The sequence below is a fragment of the Nuphar pumila genome, chromosome 7 (genome assembly GCF_984573655.1).
Source record: "Nuphar pumila chromosome 7, dmNupPumi1.hap1.1, whole genome shotgun sequence".
NCBI classification, from domain to species: domain Eukaryota; kingdom Viridiplantae; phylum Streptophyta; class Magnoliopsida; order Nymphaeales; family Nymphaeaceae; genus Nuphar; species Nuphar pumila.
The window spans coordinates 51743701-51766622 of NC_143255.1; the positions used below are offsets into that span (position 1 = coordinate 51743701).

Here is a 22922-nt window from a genome sequence, read left to right on the forward strand (position 1 = left end):
ATGAAAAGCTCAAAGGGCGGTATTAGTGGCCTGTAGTCTGTCGTGGTATGGACAACGGAGTACATATCAGAAGGACCGATTACAAAATATGCACTTCGGTGACCTTCTGGACCAACATTATTTTGAAACGTGTTGGAACACCATGACCCACCTGGTCAATAAGTGGAATCATAAGAGTAACATATTCCAGTTTGATGGTTTTGAGATCACCATGACCCTAGAAGATGTGGCGCGAATTACAGGTCTTAAGTGTCATGGAAGTGTTGTCCTAGCACGGGATTCAAACTATAACGCAAGGGACAAGTGCATGACCCTTCTAGGAATGTCGATGGAAGACTGGGGTCAATGTATTTCTGGTAGAAACAATTCTACATCGATGAAAGTTTCTTCTTTTCATAATAAATAAGAAGGTCAGTCTGCTACATGTGCATTTGAAACAGCTGACCAAGAGTTATGTGGCATCTTTCTTTATTTTTTTGGACTTACTTTATTTTTAGATTTGTCTAGTTCGAGGTTAAGTTACATGTGACTGCAGTTCTTAAAAGACTTAGATGAAGTCGACAACTATGCATGGGGTGCTGCTATGCTCGCACACTTGTGCAGTCCACTTTATCGTGCGAGTAAGGGTATAAAAACCGTCAAAGGGTTTTGGTCATTTGTCTAGGTAATTGTTTATTACATATTTACTGGTTGTAGACTAAGATCGTTGAAGGTTATAGTCTTATTAATATATTATTTTTTTAGGCTTAGACGTGGGAGTATATTGTTGCCTTGCGTCCTCAGTGTGACCCTGCAATTTGTGGTTTTTTCAAGATTGATCGGTGGGCTACAATAAATGTCAAGGAAGATAGTGCTAAGTTCATTTTAGATGGTCTGTAATTAAATGAGGTACATGGTTTAAAATCATTTACAATCATTTTAGCATTTATCATTCATTAGTATAAATTGTTGAAACGTTTAGCATTCTTAAGTAATCATCGCTGCAAAATTTTGTCTTTGTTAGTACAAATCATTATTGTATTAGCATTTAACATTCATTAGTATAAATCATTCTAATGTTTAACAATCTTAAGTAATGATCGTTGCAAGATTTTGTATTCCTTAGTACAAATCGTTATTGCTTTAGCATTTAACTTTCATTAGTGTAAATCATTGTAATGTTTAGCATTCTTAAGTAATCATCGATGCAGGATTTTGTCTTCGTCAGTACAAATCATTATCGCATTACCATTTAACATTCATTAGTATAAATCGTTCTAATGTTTAACATTCTTAAGTATTGATCATTGTAGGATTTTGTATTCCATAGTACAAATTGTTATTACTTTAGCATTTAACTTTCATTAGTGTAAATTGTTGTAATGTTTAGTATTCTTAAGTAATGATCGTTGCAGGATTTTGTCTTCGTTAGTACAAAGTGTTATCACTTTAGCATTTAGTATTCATTATTGTAAATCATTGTAATATTTAGCATTCATTAGTGTAAATCATTTTAATACAAATCACTCATTAGTAATAATCGTTGTAATATATTTAGCACTCGTTATTATAAATCATTTTAATATTTAGCAATCATTAGCATGAAAAATTATGTCTATACCTAAACCATAATCTTTAATGTATAGGTTGTGTGAAGACCGTATGGAGATGGGGAGAACGAGGACCAAGAGGTTCTTGCTGAGGCTGCGAGACTGTCTGGCTGTGATATTTGGCTGTTTAGCAAATCTGAAGCTGAGTTGCAGTATGGTAGTTGAGTTTTCCTACAAGCTGGCTTGGGACAGTCGACCACAAAGTAGCTTGTGGTAGTGAGAAGGAAGATGAATAGTAGTGAGGCCATGAACGTGAATTGGCACAAACGCTTCAGGAAATAATTAGATAGCTGGAACAAAGGAGGTGTTCATGAAATAACATATGATTATAAAGAACAACAATATGACCCCAACTATTTTAAAAAATATTGGGAACCCATGCATCAAAATCTGGAGATTGAGAAGAAGCAACGTGGAAGTAAGGTCCCTCCTATCCCCCAGCATTTCGTCTTCCAACATAGAAATAACGTCCAACATGTCCCTCTGGCTACAACTAGGATTCTCTCAGTTGCAGTACACGATGAGGAGTCAACACAACTCACAAAGAAGAAGGTAGTCTCTGCCACAAGGTTAGAGATGTTGGAGAGAGAGAATGAGAAGTTACAAAAGCAGGTGTAGAATTTAGAGAGACAAATACGATCACAATATGGTATACTAGTAGAGATGATTACCAGTGATTTTAATAAGATCAAGAGAACCAAGAAAAAGAAAGAGACGATTTGTATGTCATAGTCCATCTGAGTCGTCAAGTACCACTGAATAAACATTATGTGATTTTTGTATCCCGATAATTATTTGTTGTAATTTTATAATTATTTGTTGTAATTCTATAATTCTTTTTTGTAACGTGACATTCTATAATTGTATATATATATTTTTAATAAGTGTAACACATAAGTGCCATTGAACAAATTGTTGTAATCTTCAGCCTTTATAAATAAAAATCAAAGAAGCGTTTAGCGTTGTCTACTGTGGAAATTATAATTTGCTTTTATGAGTTGTCTTCGTATCACGATTTACACAATGATTGATACAAGGTTGAAATGATTTGTACGTATGAAGGCTACGTGCTATCACGATTTGCTTGATACTGATTGGCTTGCAACCAGTTATAATTCTTTGTTGTAACGTAACATTCTATAATTATATAATTCTTTCTATAACAGATTGTGATTTTTTTTATAGAGGAAGTGTTCGATCATGATTTGTACAGCCACGAACATAAAGCAAAAACGATTTGTCCTATCGCGATTTGCTTTTATGAGCTTTATCTATGTGAACGATATGTTCTATCGCGATAATTTACATAATTACTGATTTATAAAAGGCAAAAAAGAAAAATAATAAACAAATCAACACGGTGTTTAGACTTAGTAAAGTATAAATCGAGGTAACTTCATAAATACAAATCTATTTACAACTTGATACCGATTTAAGTTTTATACAAAAATAATATTTTAGTAACAGTTGCAAATCGATATGAGTAAATCGCGATATTACATATCGATATCGTTCACAAAGACAAACAAAGACATATCGTTGTTGTGGTAACTTCATAAATACAAATTGCTGTGATTTACAACAACATTCATTTACAAAAAATATGAGTATTTAGTTATAATACATCATGACCAATGGTTTGGCCATGAAACGATTTACACAATGACTGATTCATAAAAGGTGAAAAACAAAAATAATAAACAAATCAACACGATGTTTAAACTTAGTAAAGTACAAATCGAGGTAACTTCATAAATATAAATCTATTTATAACTTGATACTTTATGATTTTATAGCAGATCTCCAGGCATAATTTGATAAATTTCCTAATATCTATATCTCATAACTAACTTGGATCAATACATGCTACCTGAATCTGAAAGCAAAAGTTGGCATGTTACTCGATGACTTTATAGCAGATCTCTAGGTATAATTGGATTAATTTTCTAAGATCTATATCTCACCACTAACTTGGATAATTACATGTCACCTGGATCTGAAAGCACAAGTTGGCATGTTACTCGATAATATTTCAATATTTATTCAAGTTAATTAATGTTTAATTAAAAAAATTATGAGATCTTTAAAGAGTATTTGGGTCGACCCAAATAGATATGGAAAGAGTTTAGACTAAGATCAGGGTTTGGACATGACCTATAAGAGATTTAGATCCATTTAAGACCCAAATAGATTTTCGCTAATGTAAAAAGTATTTTAGATCCATTTAGAGACCAAATTAGATCCTACTAAAAAAACAAGATATCAAATCTACTTGAAGACTCAATTAGATCCCATTATATAAATTAACATTTTGACCCATTTGAAGATCCAATTGGATTCCACTAAGTAAATAAGGCTTTATGATCTATTTGAGTCCAAAATGGATCTCATTGAAGGTAAAATGAATTTGTTTGGATCTGAATTCAATTGGAGACACAAATAGATCCTACTTAAGAAAACAAGATTTGGATTCACTTATGATCTAAATGAATCATCTTAGTGTACTGTGAAATTTAATTGGATCCACTTAACCCAAATGAATTTTACTTAAAAAATATAGATTAGTTTGATATTCAAATGAATTTCACTAGAATATAATGAGTTTTGTATCTATCTAAATTCTAAATGGATCCTACTTAAATAAATAGAATTTGGGTTCAAATTGAGGTAACTTCAACGATACAAATAGATGTAACTTCATAAATACAAATCGATTTACAACTTGATACTGATTTAAGTTTTATACAAAAACAATATTTTCGTAAAAGTTACAAATCGATATGAGTAAATCACAATATTATATATCGATATCGTTCACAAAAACATATCGTTGTTGCGGTAACTTCATAAATACAAATTGACATGATTTACAAGCACATTCATTTACAAAAAATATGAGTATTTAGTTGCAATACATCATGACCAATGGCTTGGCCATAAAACAATTTACACAATGATTGATTCATAAAAGACGGAAAACAAAAACAATAAACAAATCAATATGATGTTTAGACTTAGTAAAGTACAAATCAAGGTAACTTCATAAATACAAATCGATTTACAACTTAATATTGATTTAAGTTTTATACTAAAATAATATTTTAGTAACAATTGCAAATCGATATGAGTAAATCACGATATTACATATCGATATCGTTCACAAAGACATATCATTGTTGTGGTAACTTCATAAATACAAATCAACGTGATTTACAACCACATTCATTTATAAAAAATATGAGTATTTAGTTATAATACATCATGCCCAATGGTTTAGCCATGAAACCATTTTTATTATGAAGATCTTATCTCGATATTCTATTTTTTATAGCGATTTGCAAATGAAACAATATTTTTTAATTTATGCACAATGTAAGTTATTTGTTTATTATATACTTTATGCATGATTTTTGAAAATGAGTAAGATGTGAAATGACATTTCCTTTATAAATGAATGACACATCACATAAGTTTAGGAGTGTGTTGCTTTGCTTTGCTTCGTGAGTAAGGAACTTACAAACCGATGTTTTCTTTGTAAATGATGTATTTTGGGGTCGAACATATAACGTGCTTTATTGCAAATGGGGTATCGATGTCATGGAAGGAGACAATGACAACTACACGGCCAGTGATGGTGAATCAGGCATATATTTTATAAACCTTGTGACGCGTATCTTTAAAATTTGTCTCTTTTATGTCATATATTTGATTTGCTTTGTGTACTATAGAAAAGAATTGCAATATAGTGTGATAGATCATTTATTGGATATTCTGCTAATGTCAGTAGAACATCCATAAAAAAATATGCTCAAAAACTCAGCAAAGAGCTCCAAGAGAACATTAACCGGCTACAAGATGAATTTGCAGAAGAAAACACTATTAATAATTTTGTACGTATGAAACCACTATCAGTTATACATTTACCTATTTCATGGGTAAGTATATTAACACGTGCATATTTGTTGCAAACAGACTATATACAATTTCATCATGTATATTCAAAGCAACACAACAATCAATACTAGACAAGTTGTCAACACTTATTTCATGGTATATCGGTTCTCTTATATGTTTATTTTCTTTTTTTATTTACTTTTGTTGCTTCGTGTTTTAACCTTACTATTATTATTGTTTCGTTCAACAGAGTTTTGTCCACTGACTGCCATACACCACTGGATTTTAAGATGGACTACAATGCTGGGGTGACAATGATCACTACAAAGACTTTTGGTCAAGTGAAAAGGTAAGTGAAGAAACCTGTTGTCCAAGGTTTGTGAGGCATAACAATCCTAACACGATTTTTACTATCGATTTGTAAGATATTATATCGATTTAAGATATTGTTTTGATTCTTAATATTGATTTGTATGTTGATTCTTAATATCGATTTCTAAGCTATCAATAAGAATTTCCATATCAATTTGTAAGATATTTTATCACCAATTTGCATATATTGATTCCTATATTGTGGCGATTGTCTGAGCATTGGGTCTTATACGTGATGGATTTACGAAAACAACAACTATAGTGCTACAACTCATTGGACTTTCATACTGATATAGAACGTAACATTATGCATTTGGTAAGTTTATATTTATAAGTGTATTTTATTTTGTATGGTGGCCCAAAATTTACTTGCTTCTGCATTAACCACAGGTGGAATTCCTCAAAGACGTCTTGGGTGTCGACATTAGCGAGTGGAGGTTTCACTGCATACTCGATGCTCCTTTACAAAATAATGACATTGATTGTGGCATATTTGTAATGAAGTATATTAAAGCAATATACAATGGACAAGAACCTGATTTCGACGTTGTATGCTCTACACTTAAACATGTTTTATTATCCTATATTATTGGGGACTCAATTTCTATATTGGTCTCATATTACCTTTTTGTTGCAGGATGATATACCTGTATTTCACATAAAACTATGCAAAAAATTGATGGAGTTTCTAATTGTGGCAGAGAAAAAAACTCAGAAGACAAGAATACCTAGAAAGCAACGAACAACGCGATAATGTACAAAGATTTGTAACATATTTTGTAGACTGTGTATATAGATTTTGTAGATTGTGTATACAAATTTTGTAAGACTGTGTTGGTTGAAATAAAAATTCAACAATTATCCTGATTTCAAGAGGAATGCTAATAAATACTGATAAATATTGATATCAAGAGGAATGTTGATATATACTTTCAGAATGGAAAGATCTATGTTTTCCATCCTTTTACATAGGACAATATGTAAATTGATGTGGTTGTAAATCGCACTGATGAGCTACATGATAAATCGCTTTTACTATACACGTCAATAAGTTAGATTGTTATTTGTAGCAAAGGAACATCATTGTGTTCGACATAGACGTCATTTTGTAAATCGCTATAGGACACTATATGGTATAACTATTTATATAACATGAAAGGAAAAAAGTGTTTTGTATTTACAACAATTTGTACATGTGAAGGCTAGATGAGACAACGATTTTTACTTTTAATACAATTTATTTATAGAACAACTTTTTGTGCTATGATTTAAATACAGTCTATATATACGACGATTTGTATATGTTAAGGCTAGATGAGACAATATTTTTTACTTAAACTTTTACTACGATTTATACTCATGTAAAGTGCATTTTTCATTCAGTTATGGCCGACATAGACGTCATTGTGTAAATCACGATAGGACACTACATGGTATAACGATTTATATAACAAATAAATCGCCATGGGACACTACATGGTATAACGATTTATATAACATAGACATCATTCTTATACCATTAGTAAATCGCAATAGGAAACTACAAATGTAATTTACTAATGGTATAAAAATTAAACTACAACGATTTAATAACGATCAAACACAGGTAGTAAATGTAACTCATCGATGTGGTTTATAACCACAAACATGTCAGTGATAGCAATTTAATACTTGCAATTTACCAAATGGGGGAAGTCGGTAAATGCTATATTAGTTAGCACCCCCTGTACAAATCATCATCACACGTTTAGCATTCATAAATAAAAATCACACTGAAAGGAAAAAAGTGTTATGTATCTACTACGATTTGTACATATGAAGGCTATATGAGACAACGATTTTTACTAATGGTATAAGCACCGAACAACGGTGATTTACCAATGGTATTAAAACTTTAGCTCTTTAGGCTAGATGAGACAATGATTTATACATGTGAAGGATATATATTACAACAATCAATCATGTTAATGTAATAAAATACAATTATGAAGCTAAAGAATTCACACACGATTCCTATGTTCCATTGTTCACTTTTGAATTGAACTAAGTCTGTCATGAAACAGAACAATATAAGACAATACATTAAGTTTAACAAGAAATGCAAATATCATCCCAACATTGATTATATACAAAAAGACTTATAAAACTGATGCCATCGTTCCACTCAAACCTTTCAGAAGGATTGAAAGTTTCAATGTTATAGTGAACGTCTGTAGGGTATTGCTGCATGTTGGAAATTATACAAGTTACATATTGATAAGCTACACGTAATGCAATTTATATGGGAAACAATATAATGTATTACATGCATGTTTATGTGAATGGTTTGGTTGCTTTTGCTTATGGGTTGGTTGTTTCTTAGACATTTTCTTGCCAACCAATTCTAGTGCACCCTTTGTCCTTTGACAACTGCGATTAGAGACAGGTTTCCTTTTGATACCCTTCGCTAGGTGAATTTTTCTATCATAATCTACAACGTTGACTCCTGACTTGTTGAAGATGATATTTACGCTTCGGTGCAACTTCTCATGCGGGTCAAAGGAAGCATGATTTTCACCTTCGTTGTTCACTCTCATTTTCTTAGACTGGTCTTAATGAGCTGCAACAGACTGATGGTGAATCAACTGCATATTTTCAAGTAAGTCCCTTAACACTTTTCTCATGCATATATAGGCTTCTTCACTTTTCGATGTCAAATCTGTAATATGTATAAGTGACCTACATAGTTGTTGGTAACGGAAGGCTATGTGACACTTCTCATCAACACCAAATGGACTGACATTATTTGTATTTAGCAGTTCAATCTTTGCTTGTCTCGTTCATCTTTGCATTAAATATAACTCAGGTATTTCTTGTATCTTCTCTTGATTAAGTGCCTTTAATGCAAGATGACATAAAATACTTTTGAATTCATACATTTTGCCCATACATTCAATTGTTCTATTGTCAACATTGTATATAACATGTGCTTCTTGCCTTTTCGGATGCTCTTTGCCCTCCCATAAAATATGGTATTTGTGCATATTCTCAGTTTGCATATATCCTTCTATGTTGCAATTCATGACCTGTATAACCTCTTTCTTAATCTATTCAAATACAATTAGTGTATACAGATCTACAGGTCACATCAATATTTTCATGCCCAAAGTTATAGGGCGTGTATTGAAGCATTTCACATCTTGTTCAAGTTCATTCTGTCTAAGACCGTCTATAAATAATTCATATTATTCAATAAAGTGAAACATTGTTAAACATAAATACAAGGTTTTTTTCAGTGTAACATGCATAGATTCAACTCTTTATATGCTTATCATACATGTACAAAAGTATTGTCTTACATATGTCAATGCCCACTTCTCTTTGCTGCAGATAAATTTTGCAACCAGACACAGTCTTCAAGGTCGTACATCTGAATCATTTTCTCCCAATAAAACATAAAGGTGACCTCATCTACGCTGTCAAGTAGACACCTTGTAAACTTTTTATCAAACCTTGTCTTCTGATTAATTATGTGTCATATATTCTTTCCTGCATTTTGAAAGATATGCAACAAACATAGACGATGATGTGAATCTGACCATACATGAGACACTGCAGCCACAATTGCATTATCACCATCTGTAAGTATAACTTCAGAGTGTTTCCCATTCATTGCCAGTGTAAATACTCTGAACAACCTCTCAAAGGTTTCATTTGTCTAGTCATACAAAAAAGAATCGCCTAATATGCAACTCTATGAGTGATGGTTCACTCTAACAAACTGCGTAAATGGTCACTGTTCAGTATTAATCTTCACTGTCATATAGAAAATAAGCACATCATTAAAGCATCCATAATCTAGTCTTGACTTTTAATCTGCCCAAAACATATTTACAACATATCCATTTTCATCAAATTGCACTGCACTAAAAAAACCAGGGTCATTGCTTGATTTCTTTTGTAAGTAGTCAACCAAAGAATATATTTTTTTATTCTTCATGTTATTTGTCCTCTTTCTTTTAAAGTGGTTTCTTAGATCCATAGGTGTGAATGGCATATTCTTACAACCACCATCTATGTGCATGCACAAATTGTATTTTTTTTGTGTAATGCCGATGCTATCAGATATTTTAGCAATTACAGCATGCGCTTCAGTTACTTTATGATGTGACCTTAACATAAGAGTCATAAATGAAGCTGCTAATTCATGATTATGATCACTGATTAAAGTACAAACTATATACTTCTCATTCGAAAGTCTTCTTAACACCATTCTCGTTGGACAACCACATCTTGAATCTGACTTGCTCCTTATTGGATTTCCACTTGACTTCTTCTAACCTTCTTTAGAACAAACATATGTCTTTCAAACCATGACACCCTGTGCATTTTTTGACCATGAATGCCTTCCAACACTGAAGCCAAGTTTTAAGGCATAATCATTATAAAATTTGTATGCAGCTTCCTCATTATTAAATTGCATTCCTTCTACGAGAACAAAGTCAAGTGTACTATCATGTACATTCTCAGTGCCTGCACCTTTATCAAGTGTACTGTCATGATCGTCTACGTCATTATCGAATTGCATTTCTTTTGCTAGAACATTCAAGTCAAGAGTGAATCTAATGAGTACACCCTTTTTTTCATGTGCATCATTAGTGCACATGTTCACTTCTTCAGGTGCGTCATTAGTACATATGTTCACTTCTCCATAACTTTCCAATGATTGAGATACATCATCTTCACCGCAATCAGATGATAAGCTTACCACTGTCATAAGCAAGATATCAATTTGTGTTAGCCAACACATACGTTTGCTACGATTTATTCAGAAAGTATATAATAATAGATACTGATTAGTTAAGCAAGTCAAAGAAACGATTGAATGAATCACAATATAAAAGCAACACCGATTTGTTATTTGCTTATACTATGCATTGAGTTGTTATTTACCATGCCAATAAAAGAAACAATTTATCGTATATGTGTGTTGACGATAGCGATTCACGTGACAATGATTGAATCATATCTACGACGTTGTGAAGCGATTTCAATAGAAATTGCTAAATGAGCAGCGATTTGAATACACAAATCACCACTGCAAGTGTGCAATAATGTAAATTTTGCACGCACACGTTTTAAAATCATACTACAAATATCTTACAAATCGACACTAAAAAACACATAATATCTTACAAATTGATATACATATCACATAATATATTACAAATTGATACGACAATTCAGCGTAATATCTTACAAATCGATATACATATCACATAATGTATTACAAATCGATACGACAATTCAGCATAATAGCTTACAAATCAATATTAACAAATAAAATAATATCTCACAAATTGGTAGTATGTTACTACAACCGCGATTTGCATTACATTGCATATATTGAGTGAATGGACGATACCAGATGGGGTAGAGGCTCTTCTTCGCATATGTATTCAAGCATTCTTGTCAACAGGTCCTAGCGTCTTATAAATATCTTTAACTTTTCAACCGGCAAAAAGACAACATCAACCTACAATAACAAAACAACACCTTAATGACACTCACGACGACATACGTTCTTCAACAATAGCATGATGACATGGAAAGGTACTCACGACGCCTTAATGACACTTGTTGCAATGTTTGTGCATCATTGTTTTTTTCATACTGCCTAACGAAAATGAGGAAGAAGAGAAGACTGTAAAAAGAGATGGTCGATAAATCCTCCTATGATGCCCACCAATGATCGAACCAGTCGATCAATTTATAGTTATCTCCACGAGGTAGGAACGAACCCGAGAATGTTTTATAATGTAAGGCAGGAATAAGAAGGCGGCAATGTGTTGTAACAAAAGCTAAAAACCAAGGCGGGAACCTGGACTCACGAAAATGTGCAAAGCTATTTATGGGAGGATATTTTTGTCATACGCATATCTATCTTACGGGAGGATATTTTTGTCATACGTATATCTATCTTACAGGAGTATATTTTCGTCAAACACATATCTATCTTTTTTATATGTTATTTATCTTTTTTACATGTTATTTTATTATAAAATCATCGTAGGTAACATTGGCATATGAATTATCGCGTGTCCCAAGATATTCCTCCGTACACACCAGAACACACGAAATTGTCTCCGGGGGAGAACACACAACCCCCTCTCTTGAAATTATGAAAAAGAAGTAAAACGATGAGCCAAAAAAGAAAGAATGTTCACCATGTTAAAAAGTTGATTGTTTCTTGGGATGCAAGGACAAAGGCTTCCCAGACGAGTCTAACACCAAACCTTTCTTTACTACCTACCAAAAAATGATTGACGCTTTAAGCACATTTATGACAAAAAGCACAAGCAATAGTGCAGCTTATGTGTAAAGCTAATTCGAGGTTCAGCTTTTAAGGGCCAAAGTAATATCACAAGAACGCAACAGTGACTTAACAAGGAAGGATTGCTGCTGCCTCACTTGAAAAATCTGATAAGTTTTCCCACCAAGCAAAAGCTGAACTGGCAGAGTTGCATGCATGTGCTGACCACATCTGGAATGGATCAAAAGGCAGATACCTGCATATGCATGATCCTGCTCTCTTCATCAAGTTGACAGCACGTGGGGTGTGAGAGAGAGAGATATAGCAGTGTGTCGGTAAATAAAATCCATAAAAATTTTGTTTAGCTAATCATGTCTAGATTGAAAATGGTTCCTAGTTCAGAGAGAGATGCTTCTGTTCAAAGAGAACTAGCTTTTAACACTCCCTTTTCTTATGATGAGATACCCTAGCGAAGAGCCAAGTCACTTAATGAACCTGCATCTCTCCAGGGTAAACCCCGAGTGGAGCCACCGATGCCTAAGCTTTTACAGAGCTCACCAGTTAAAAGGCACCCGTACACCCAGTGAGAATCGAACGTGGGACTAAAGACCACTCGGGCAACCCGGGCGGGTGTAGCTTTGAAAGCTCTTTGAGTGGGTGAGCCTCCCAATAATGATTCATTTAGCAAACTTTTTATTACAAGGGCGATTCTTTTTTTTTTTTTAAAGTCTAGCTGGGGTTAGGCAGACCCCACCAGTCAATATTCAACGCACCACTGGATTTTGAACCTGCCACGTCCCACCACAAGGGAGATTCTTTTTTGGAATACACTACCTACAAGTCCGGTTCTTACAATACTTTGATCTGCATGCCACACTGGTTCCATGACCCGTGTACACAATTCTACACCCATACAACTTCCCCTGAAGGCCTAATTATTAGTAGTCTTATGTAAAGAGAGATGGGATCGCAGTTAAAGATATTTATTGTTAAGCTTATCTCTTTTGTTCACTGGCACGATGCACATCAACAACCGGTAGATGTGGACCCACTGACTATAAGAAGTGCATGATAAAGCTTCAATGCTAAAAGAGAAATACACCCTTTTCAACATAGTCAAGGAAAAATATTATTAGTTGTAATTTGCTTTTGATGGCCACTTAATATATTAATGTAGAATATTGGGTTAAAGATGAGACGATGAGTTTCTTCTAGGTCTTACAACGGGTCGAGATTTAACCCAACCCAAACCAGTACCAAGTTGATAGTATTAGCTATCAATGTATAGGTCGGATTAACTAATTAGGTTGGATTTGGACCCACCCAGATTTATGTAGTAGATGGACTCAGGCATGGTTTGGAAGTTTAAAAAACCCACAACGGAGTCCGACCAGAGATCTAACTAAGATCCAATTATGTCCATGAAAAATGTTATAAAACAGAGATCTGGTTATATCAAGATCCAAATGTAATGAACAATATTTTTTTCAATATCAAATTTTTATTTGTTAGAACTCTCAGGCATTGAACTCTCGATATCCTTCAACTTGAAGGCCTTAAGCCAACCTACCTAGCCAGGTTAGCGGAGCCCTTGTGAGCAAGGTAATGAACCACTTACATCCAGAAACATTAACATATTCTTCGGTCGTTGCAGTGTAGTTACGATGAGGAGTACCGTTCCGCATCAAACGGCATATATATAGAGAGAGAGTAATGGGTCGGTGCTAAACCCACTTGGTGCTAAACCGCGTGCTAAATAGATTTTTTTGGATAATTTTTATTTTATTTTTAAATTTTGACCGTACAGATGTGATCTATGTACTTGATTTTATAGAGATCCAGCTCTGAATCAAACGCATAAAGTTCTAAAAATCAACTGTCCAAAATCTTTGTAATTTTTCAAGGATCCAAACATCATTTCTTTCATTGAAAGCACATGATCCAAGGTGTAGGAACCGCATAAAAAAGCACAGAAGACCAAATGGGTTTAGCAAGGACCCATTACTCATATATGCCAAACTCGCGGGTAAATTTAAAAACTCAACGATCAGAAAAACCAGAACCCTCCCTCTCTCTCTCTCTCTCAGCGAGCCAAAAAGCAGAAGGAGAAAGAAAGCAACTTCGATCTCCTTTGCGATCTCTCTCACTTTTCCCCCTTTTCGCTGACCCGACGGAGTAAAGAAAAATGTGGGAAGAAAAGGCCGATGTGCAGGAGAAGCTCACTACAAATACGGCGAGCTCCTCCACTGCAGTAGAAATTGGAACTACGACTCCTTCGATATGGAATGTGGAGAAATCGTCGTCGTCGATCTGGCTGACGAGGAGCGCCCTTGCCGCAGTGCCCCCTCCCGACCTCCCTCGAGGGCCAGAACCGCGAAATATGAGCCCAACTTCTTCGATAGCGAGACACTGCCGGTGGGCCTCAACGACGAGATCCGGCAGTTCCTCCGCGTCGCCAACGAGATCAGGGACGAGTCCCCCCGTGCCGCCTACCTCTGTGAGTGCTCCTTCTTCTTTTTTCTACGCCTCCTTGATGCGGTTACGGTTAAGGTTTTGTTTTGGCGCTTCGTTCAGCTTTGAATTCTTGACTCTTGTTGGAGTTTGGATTTCTATGATGTTTGAGTTACTCGAAATTCCGATTGAAATTCCAATGCTTATTTTGTAAAGTCTGGGATTTTGAATTCCTACTTGTTTGAACGGGAGATCAGAATGCGGAATTTTGGAAACTTGTGGAATTTTGATTCGTATTCTTTGATATTGAAACGTATCCAAACACCGGATTGTTCGCAAGACAAAGAAGAAGACTTTGACATTACTCAAACAGCCAAAGGGGAATTGATCTAAGAACTATGCAATTCAATCTCTGCAATAATGCAATGGTACCACTATGGTCGCATGTCATGCATTAACACCGTATTATCTGAACAACAGTTGTTAATAGCAAAAAAAAAAGAGAAAGGAAAAGGAACGTGTTGATGAAGTATATATACAGGAAGAGTGTACCTTTATGAGGACAGCCACAATTCCCTTCGATATCTACAAAAAGTTTGATGAGAAATTAAAGTTATTACATGGGCCAAACACATTTTCTAACCAGCTAAAACTTGATAGAATAAAACTAACAAAGTTTACCATTTCATGGAGGAGTAGAGATTGGTCTTGTTTCCATAAATATGCCAAAGAAACTAGCCCTAACCTTGAGCACACATTCTCCACTCGCAGCCTTTGATAGTCAGATGCGATCGCACCAGGCGTGGAGTTCCAACTCTCAGTTTGGGACACCAGATGATAGAAATATGAACCTTTGAATTGCTTATAATTAAGCCATTGGAATTCCTGAAATTAGATGTCAGATGCATGTCGTAGGGTTCTGCAACAAAACCCAGGATTTTGTGCCAGCATATATTTGGATTGGATTCCATAATTGGGAGTTTTGGGCAAATTTTCAATGGAAAGCAAGTTCCAGATATTTCGGACTCCATTGGAGTTGGAATTTGGAGGCCATGGAATTCATGAGCTTGGATTTTGGATACATGTGCGAGGGTTCATAACAAATTCCGGGAAATTGAATTCAACAATATTCGTTCAGTCTAAATTAAGAACTTGGGCAACGATGACATTTAAGTTGCAAATTGTAATCCTGGACTTCATAATATGACAGTCAGAGTTGGATATCCAAGTTTGGGAATTAAATGGTCTCAAAATATCCAATGGTGGAATTCAAAGTCAGAAAATCAAATACATGAGAGTGTGTTCAGATCCTCTGGACTGAGTTAAAGTTGGGAGTCCTAATCCAGTGTATTCCTTAACTTGCATGCCATCAACTTCCGCATAGACTTGTGATCTGGGTTGAGATTTTCATTTCCTTTTGCAAAGGCATGGCTGATCCAGAAAGTGTGATCATGAACTTGGAAGGTCCTACCTGTAATACATATTGGTTTAAATTTCTCTACCTCTGTTGGCTGTTGACTGCAGCAGACCTACTATAGAATGCTCAAGGGTGGATATTTAGCCACATAGGCAGACACTGACAGGGTTCAGGTGCCTTAGGAGGAGCCCAATTGTCTTGACATATAGCGAATCAGGTCTATGGTTGAAATTTATAATAGGCTGGAGCACTCGGACCCTGGCCAGTTCTGGCTTCAGCTTGGTTACTTCCTGGGCCCAATGGCCCCTTGAGGCCCCAACCGTGGCTAGTCAGCATGGCCTGAGGTCCACTTCTACAGTTTTTATCAATTGAAAAGTGAACAGATTAATTCATCATGATTGTATAAGTGAAGGAAAAAAAGGTTTACAGGATCCCATTTTTCCAAAATATCATTAGTGTCACTATGTGCTTGACAAATTTTTTCTTTAGTAGGTAATGTCATCCATTTTAAATGCCTATTTCATCTGTGTGAAGATGTCAATGAATGTCTTCCTTTCCCTTTAATGGAGGAGAAATCACTAACCTTTTGTTCTAGAAAGAGTAACAATTGATTTTGGATTTGATCATCATAAGTAGGCAGCATGCTGTGCTTAGGCAGTTTATTAGCACTTCAATTGCTTGTGGGATTAATCTGATAATTTTCTTTTCATTTGAAGGCCGTTTCCATGCTTTTGTGAAAACACACAAGATGGATCCAAATTCAAACATTCGCGGCATTAGACAGTTTAAAACGGCTCTTCTGCTTCAGCTTGAACAGGTAACTATACCACTTTGAGTTGGGAGTTAATTTTCTTCATTGTTCATAGGTGTAATTCTCTTTTTTTATTCTCATTTTTTTAATAATTTCTTGGTGCTAATCCATTATCCAATTGTTAAAGCCACAAAAATTCAATTTGAAAGCCTATCATCTTAAATATTCCTAGCATTCAGCAAGTTGGAATCTTTTTACAGCAAGTGATATAAGCCGATGATAACCAAATACCTTGCTATTAAGAATGATTATAAGCACTCCGGAGGCCTCAAGATTTACCTATTTGGAAGTGATATACGTTCCATCAATGCCAACAAATGGAATTTTATAGGGCAATGTATTCAAGATTATGGAAATGTATTCAAGGATAAGGCGACAACAAGCACAGAGCCATTAAATACTAAAAGGAGAGGTTGTATGGAGCCAAATAACCAATAGTCTAATATCGCAATTGGCTAAATTAATTGAACACATATTCCCTTTTCAGGGAATAACTGGTCCATAGTATGTGATGAATCAAGCACAAGGGCCTATCTTCTGATAGTAGCAAACATTTTTTTCATGTGAGCAGTTATATTTCCCTGCATCTGGTCATCATAGTCCATTCTCTTGGAGAGAGAGCCTATTCCATCAAATGTTGATGTGATCCCTCCTTGACCAAGCGTGTCTGTTTCAACTTGGCCCTCATAAGATTGAGTAGGCTTGTAAAGATGCATAACTTATATGCATGGACATATTTATATATTTGTTTTATTTACAGACTGAAGTTTGAATAGGAATGTGTGTTGTCAAATAACATTGGACACACATTTGATCCTACCCAACATACTAAGGCCTCTCAGCTCCTGTCTGTGATCCACGTTTAGTGACTCATTGTCACCATGCTTTTTTTAAAATGGGTTTGATTTATTTCTATTCCGTTGGTGTCCTCTCTCCATGTCTGATCTTTCTGATCTCTTGGTGTTTTTGTTGAAGGCTGCTCATTAGATTTGAAGGTCTCCATGTGTGTTTTCCTTTTAGGTTTTGCAAGGATTTAATAAAATTGTTTTGTTTTTCCTAGTTTAAAAGGTTTGGCTACAGTAGCAAATGGTGTCCTAGGGGAGGTGTTACTTGAACTGTAAGTGTCAATGCTGCATGAGGATGCCTATAAAATGAACAGGGGACAGGAACTTCAATTGTCATCACATAAGGGATAGATGTTTGACACTAGCCTTCTGATGCAATTTCCTTACAACTGTATATTCTTACTGAAAGTAGGAAGAGGAAGCCTAGAATATCTGTGGAGATCAAGAATTTCATTTGTGTCGATAAAGATTGGGAATTATTTGAGTAAACATTGATGTGTTCATCCTGCATTGTAGTTTCTTTGATGAGGATTTTTTCTCTCTTTCATCATCTTTCCTGGTTTTCAGGCCCTTATGCATGCTTCTTATGTTTACTTTTGAACTTGGTAGACCTGGATATGTAAGTGCATATCTCTGACTTCATATATCCTATGTTTTCTGGTAACTTTAGGATCAAGAAACCACTCTCTATCAGCGTAAGGAAAAGAATGATGAACGAGAACTAAATCAAGTGTACCAGAAATATGAAAATATCATCAAACATGATGAAGCTCATGATGCGACTGATAGGTAATAGTTGTTCATATGAACTACCAAATATAGTTATATTCTAGTGGCAGCTTTGTGTTGAGTGCCTGTTCTGACTCAAATTCCATGTTTAATTAAACCCATATGCGCTTTCTGTTAGAGAGATGCTGGCAAGAGCACATTTAATTGCTTCAGTTTTATTTGAAGTACTGAAGGCAGTATTGTCTGAAGTTGCTTCACTTGTTCCTGAGGTCAGCATATACTTATTTTTATCCGAGACTGCATTTTATTAGGGAATGATGCCAGTTTTCTACAAACTGTAAGGACATAATAATGTGAAAATATGTGTCTTCAAACCCATTTGTAGTTCCTTGCAGTTGGTAAAGATGTTAAGGGCAAAGCACATACGTATGCTCGATATAACATTCTCCCACTTGATTCTGGAGGCGCTCAGCAAGCCATCATGCAATTTCCTGAGGTATACACTTTCAACTAGACGTTCTCTGTTCACTTCCGTTTGAGAATGTTTTTGTTTCTGTTTCATACTGTGCTTTCATTATTAGCATAACTGCCTCCACAATTTCTGAAGTGAGAGCCAAAAGTCTGACCACTCAAGCTTGAAATTTATTTTTTTTGTCTTATTGATAATGGGTAATCGGTATTGTGCAGGTTAAAGCTGCAATTGGAGCTCTCCACAAAATTCGTGGCTTACCATGGCCTGAAAATTACAATAAATCCAGTACCGAAATTGATTTGCTTGATTGGCTCCAATGTTGGTTTGGATTTCAGGTATACATATCTATATCTATATATATCTATATATATATATGTATGTGTGTGCGTGCATGTGTTTGAGAGAGAGAGAGAGATTGGTCAAGATGTGCTAAAAGAATTTGATATCAAAGTACAATCTCGATATGCTAAAAAATGGTGAGCAAGCCCGAAACCCAGGTGACTCATACCCTAGAATACCCGACGGGGTGTCAATGGATCAGAATCCGAGTCAGACCCAAAGAGTCTGAATTGTATATGGAGTCGGGAATGGTTTGTGAAATTTAATACCAGACCTGGGTCAGACCCGAGTTTCAATTGAGATCTGTGATTTTTCAATATAAAAGAGATAAAACATATTAAATTATAGGGTATGGACAGGGTCTGGTTCATGTAACCCGGGTCCGGACATGGTGGACCCAATCAGTGTAATGCCCCAAAAATCCATGACTTGTAACTTTTAGAATAGTTTAGAAAGCTTTGAAATCATACAATTATCAGAGTCTAAATAGTACTTCAGCGGAAAAATGATATTTTTAAAATCACAAGTCAATGGACCTTGAGCGCATTACAACGTAAACTTCCCTTTGCTGAATTCCGCATAACTATTGAAATCAAATGGTTTTAAAATGCAATTTCAATGATTTATAATTTGTTTGTTGAAACCAAGAAGAAGTTTACTAAAACAGTTTTAGTAACTCAAGGTTTAATAAAAAGAGAAATTTTGAAATACACTTTATACCAAATTTACCAACATGTCCTCAAGAGCGAAACGTCAGGGAAAGAGCTCTATCTTGATCTCATCGCACCATCGTGCCATCACAGAGTGTATTACCTGCCTATAAAATGGGTCAATTTCACTAAAAACTGGTAGGTGCACATACAAGACAATATAGAACATAGTTAAGCAAAATAATTTAATATGTCAAGTAAACAGACAATTATATAGCAATTTAATTTCAACAGATTCATGGAGCAACTATCATGAGCAAAATGCTAAAACTAATACAAACATTTTACTGGCACAAGTAGGCTAATTATTATAAGCAAAGCACTGCATAAGCAATTTAACTAGCAAAATACGATGCTACATCAACCACACACACAATTCCATAAGTATTGAAACCCGTTGCATGCTATAACTTTCATACGTGCATAACTCAACAAATTGTGTGATTGGATTTAAATTATGTTTCGATATTAACTAGCCAAGTGGGTACGCACAAGGCACGACTCTAGAAACAACCTAGACTGATCCGGGGGTTTATTATGCTATGTATTTTAAGATAACCCGGATAGCTGACTGAGTCCACACCTAAGGGGACGGTCAGTGACCAAGAGAGAAATCCCCAAAGCAGCATAGACAATGAATGCATCCCGAACATGGAGAGCTACCACCTAGGATAATTATGGTAGTCCCCTTCCCCTAACTCCGATGACTGGAGAAGCCGAGTCTTTTGCTCGTAACTGCCGTTAATGGCTTGTCCATCGAAGTTTTTGTACCTTTCCGTCCTCTCTCCTGACAGGAGTCAGCGGTTTGAATGAGTACATCAGGGGTAGTTAACCGAAGACACATTCTACATACTCTGGTCTTTCGACCAAACTTGAGTATCTTGCCAGTGAAAAATCATCACCTATTTAGGTGATCTTAGCATTTTGTTATTTGCACTCATCAAGGTTGCCACAACCTACTCATCCAATCATCGCAACGTAAGAAGACGTACTTGTTAAAAAGTACAGACGTACTTGTCAAAAGTACGACTACGATGAAAGGGATATGATTTCACCAAAGAAACCCCAACAGATAATATCTGTAAAAGAAGTAACACAACACAATTTGGCAAGATAAGTCTTGAATTCATTTCAACAATATTTTGCATATTTCATGATACGAGGTCGTCTCGGATCTCTCGTCCGATCAACAAAGTACTTAACACGTCGTGCATGACTAAAAGTACGCTACACCAAAAAGGGGTGTGCGTAGGCTTCTCAAAAGGAACACACAACTTCATAACGATCAAAAGAACATAGGAGCGCTCATTTGGCACGATTCATCCTTAAAAGCCATAATACCATATTGAGTCATTCACACAAGGCACATCACTATGAATCTTGCATCCCAAAATTTATCTTAGTATCGACACGATTCGCACGACATGCGACACTAGATTTAATAAATGAAGAATGGGTCCTTCAACATAACCTCACTCGATCATAGGCTCTTGCCCCCAATCGAGGTTATTCGAATTGGGTCGCAACTCGAATCGGGGTTATAAAATAATTCTCCCAAGTGTGTCGACCTGGGAGGGCCCAAATGTGACTTCGCAATCCGGCAGGACTTAAAACTTAACTTTGTAAAAGCTGTGCATTTTGAAGAGCATTGGGTTTGCAGAAGGAAACACTCTTTTAAAAGAACTATAGCGCACAAGCGCAATTTCTAGTGTTTTGAAAACAACTGAAATCAGGTTAGGCACAAGACTACATTTATGTAAGTACATATTTACCATAACTGTGAGCATATGCAGATTATAACATGACAACAAGCAACTCTCGACTTGCAATGCCGCACATCGAGCGAAAAGCACATAAGTAACACACGAGGTACCAAAACCATACCTTGACCACTTAAATAGGCAAACACATAAGGTCATAAGTAATACACGAGACACGAAGTCGTACCTCACTCAAAGGAAACGTGCAGGCAAAATGTATGCAAGCAAACAAGGGCATATATATTTCAAGAAATATGAAATCACACCTCAACTCATAAACAACTATGCAAAATAATGATCGAAGAATGGAATTGTACATCGACCCATAGGAACGTATAGACAAGTATATATGCAAGCAATTAAGGGCATAAGTATTGCAAAAAGTACGAAACCACCTTCAACTACATAAGCAAATACAAAAATTAATACTCGAAGAGTAAAATCATACCTCGACTCATAAATATGCAGACAAGAAAATATGCAATGCAGAAGCAATATAAATCTAAGTACATCTAACATGAACATCTTAATTATTTCAACTTAATTAGGTTCATCAATTGCCCCTTATGTGACTTTACCCTACATTGGAATGTCGTGCAATTGCGTGCATCTACGGGTGTAGATGATACGAGGGTCGGGCCGCAGAGCGCGAACTGGACCCATTGCGTAAATCTGCAAGAGTGTGAAATATTCAATTATGCTAATGTAATTAATGGTGTGACGAGGGCAGGGGTAGGATTAGGCGACAGGGGACCTCGGCCCCTTCCTGACCGAACAACAAATGACAGGGGCCTCGGTCCCTGCCTGACAAGACAGCCGACAGGGAGTGAGACCCTGACTGTCGAAGACAGCGAGGCGACAGGGGACGAGCCCCTGCCGACAGCACTGAGGCGGCAGGGAGTGAGCCCCTGCCGACAGCAGCGAAGCGGCATGGGTTGCGCCACTGCCGACGACAGCGAATTGCCAGGGGTCGAGCCCCTGCCGACGACAGTGAATCGATAAAAGGGCCAGCTCCTGCCGTCAGCACCGAAGCGGCAGGGGTCACGCCCCTGCAGACAACACCGAGGTGGCAGGGGGCAGCCCCTGCCCGTCGGCGAAAGTTCGATGGCAGGGGAACAAACCCCTGCCAAAGAGAGAGAGTTCGGGGCTGCAGGAGCCACCAGCCTCCTGCCGACCCCTTCGCAGGTCATGGCAGAGGGGAGGGAGACAGGGGGACGACCGACCTCCTGTCGGTTGCCTGA

At 36.1% G+C, this 22922-nt stretch overlaps 1 protein-coding gene across 1 annotated transcript in view; it reads left to right on the forward strand.

Moving 5' to 3' along the window:
* The first annotated feature begins 14427 nt into the window (after window positions 1-14427).
* Window positions 14428-22922, forward strand: part of GSL04 (glucan synthase-like 4) — a 91553-nt gene continuing 83058 nt past the window's right edge. The window contains exons 1-6 of the mRNA XM_090013203.1: window positions 14428-14644; window positions 16732-16832; window positions 18342-18460; window positions 18579-18669; window positions 18786-18896; window positions 19088-19207. Of these exons, the coding sequence (XP_089869329.1) occupies window positions 14428-14644; window positions 16732-16832; window positions 18342-18460; window positions 18579-18669; window positions 18786-18896; window positions 19088-19207 (759 nt within the window). The remainder of the gene's footprint in view (window positions 14645-16731; window positions 16833-18341; window positions 18461-18578; window positions 18670-18785; window positions 18897-19087; window positions 19208-22922) is intronic.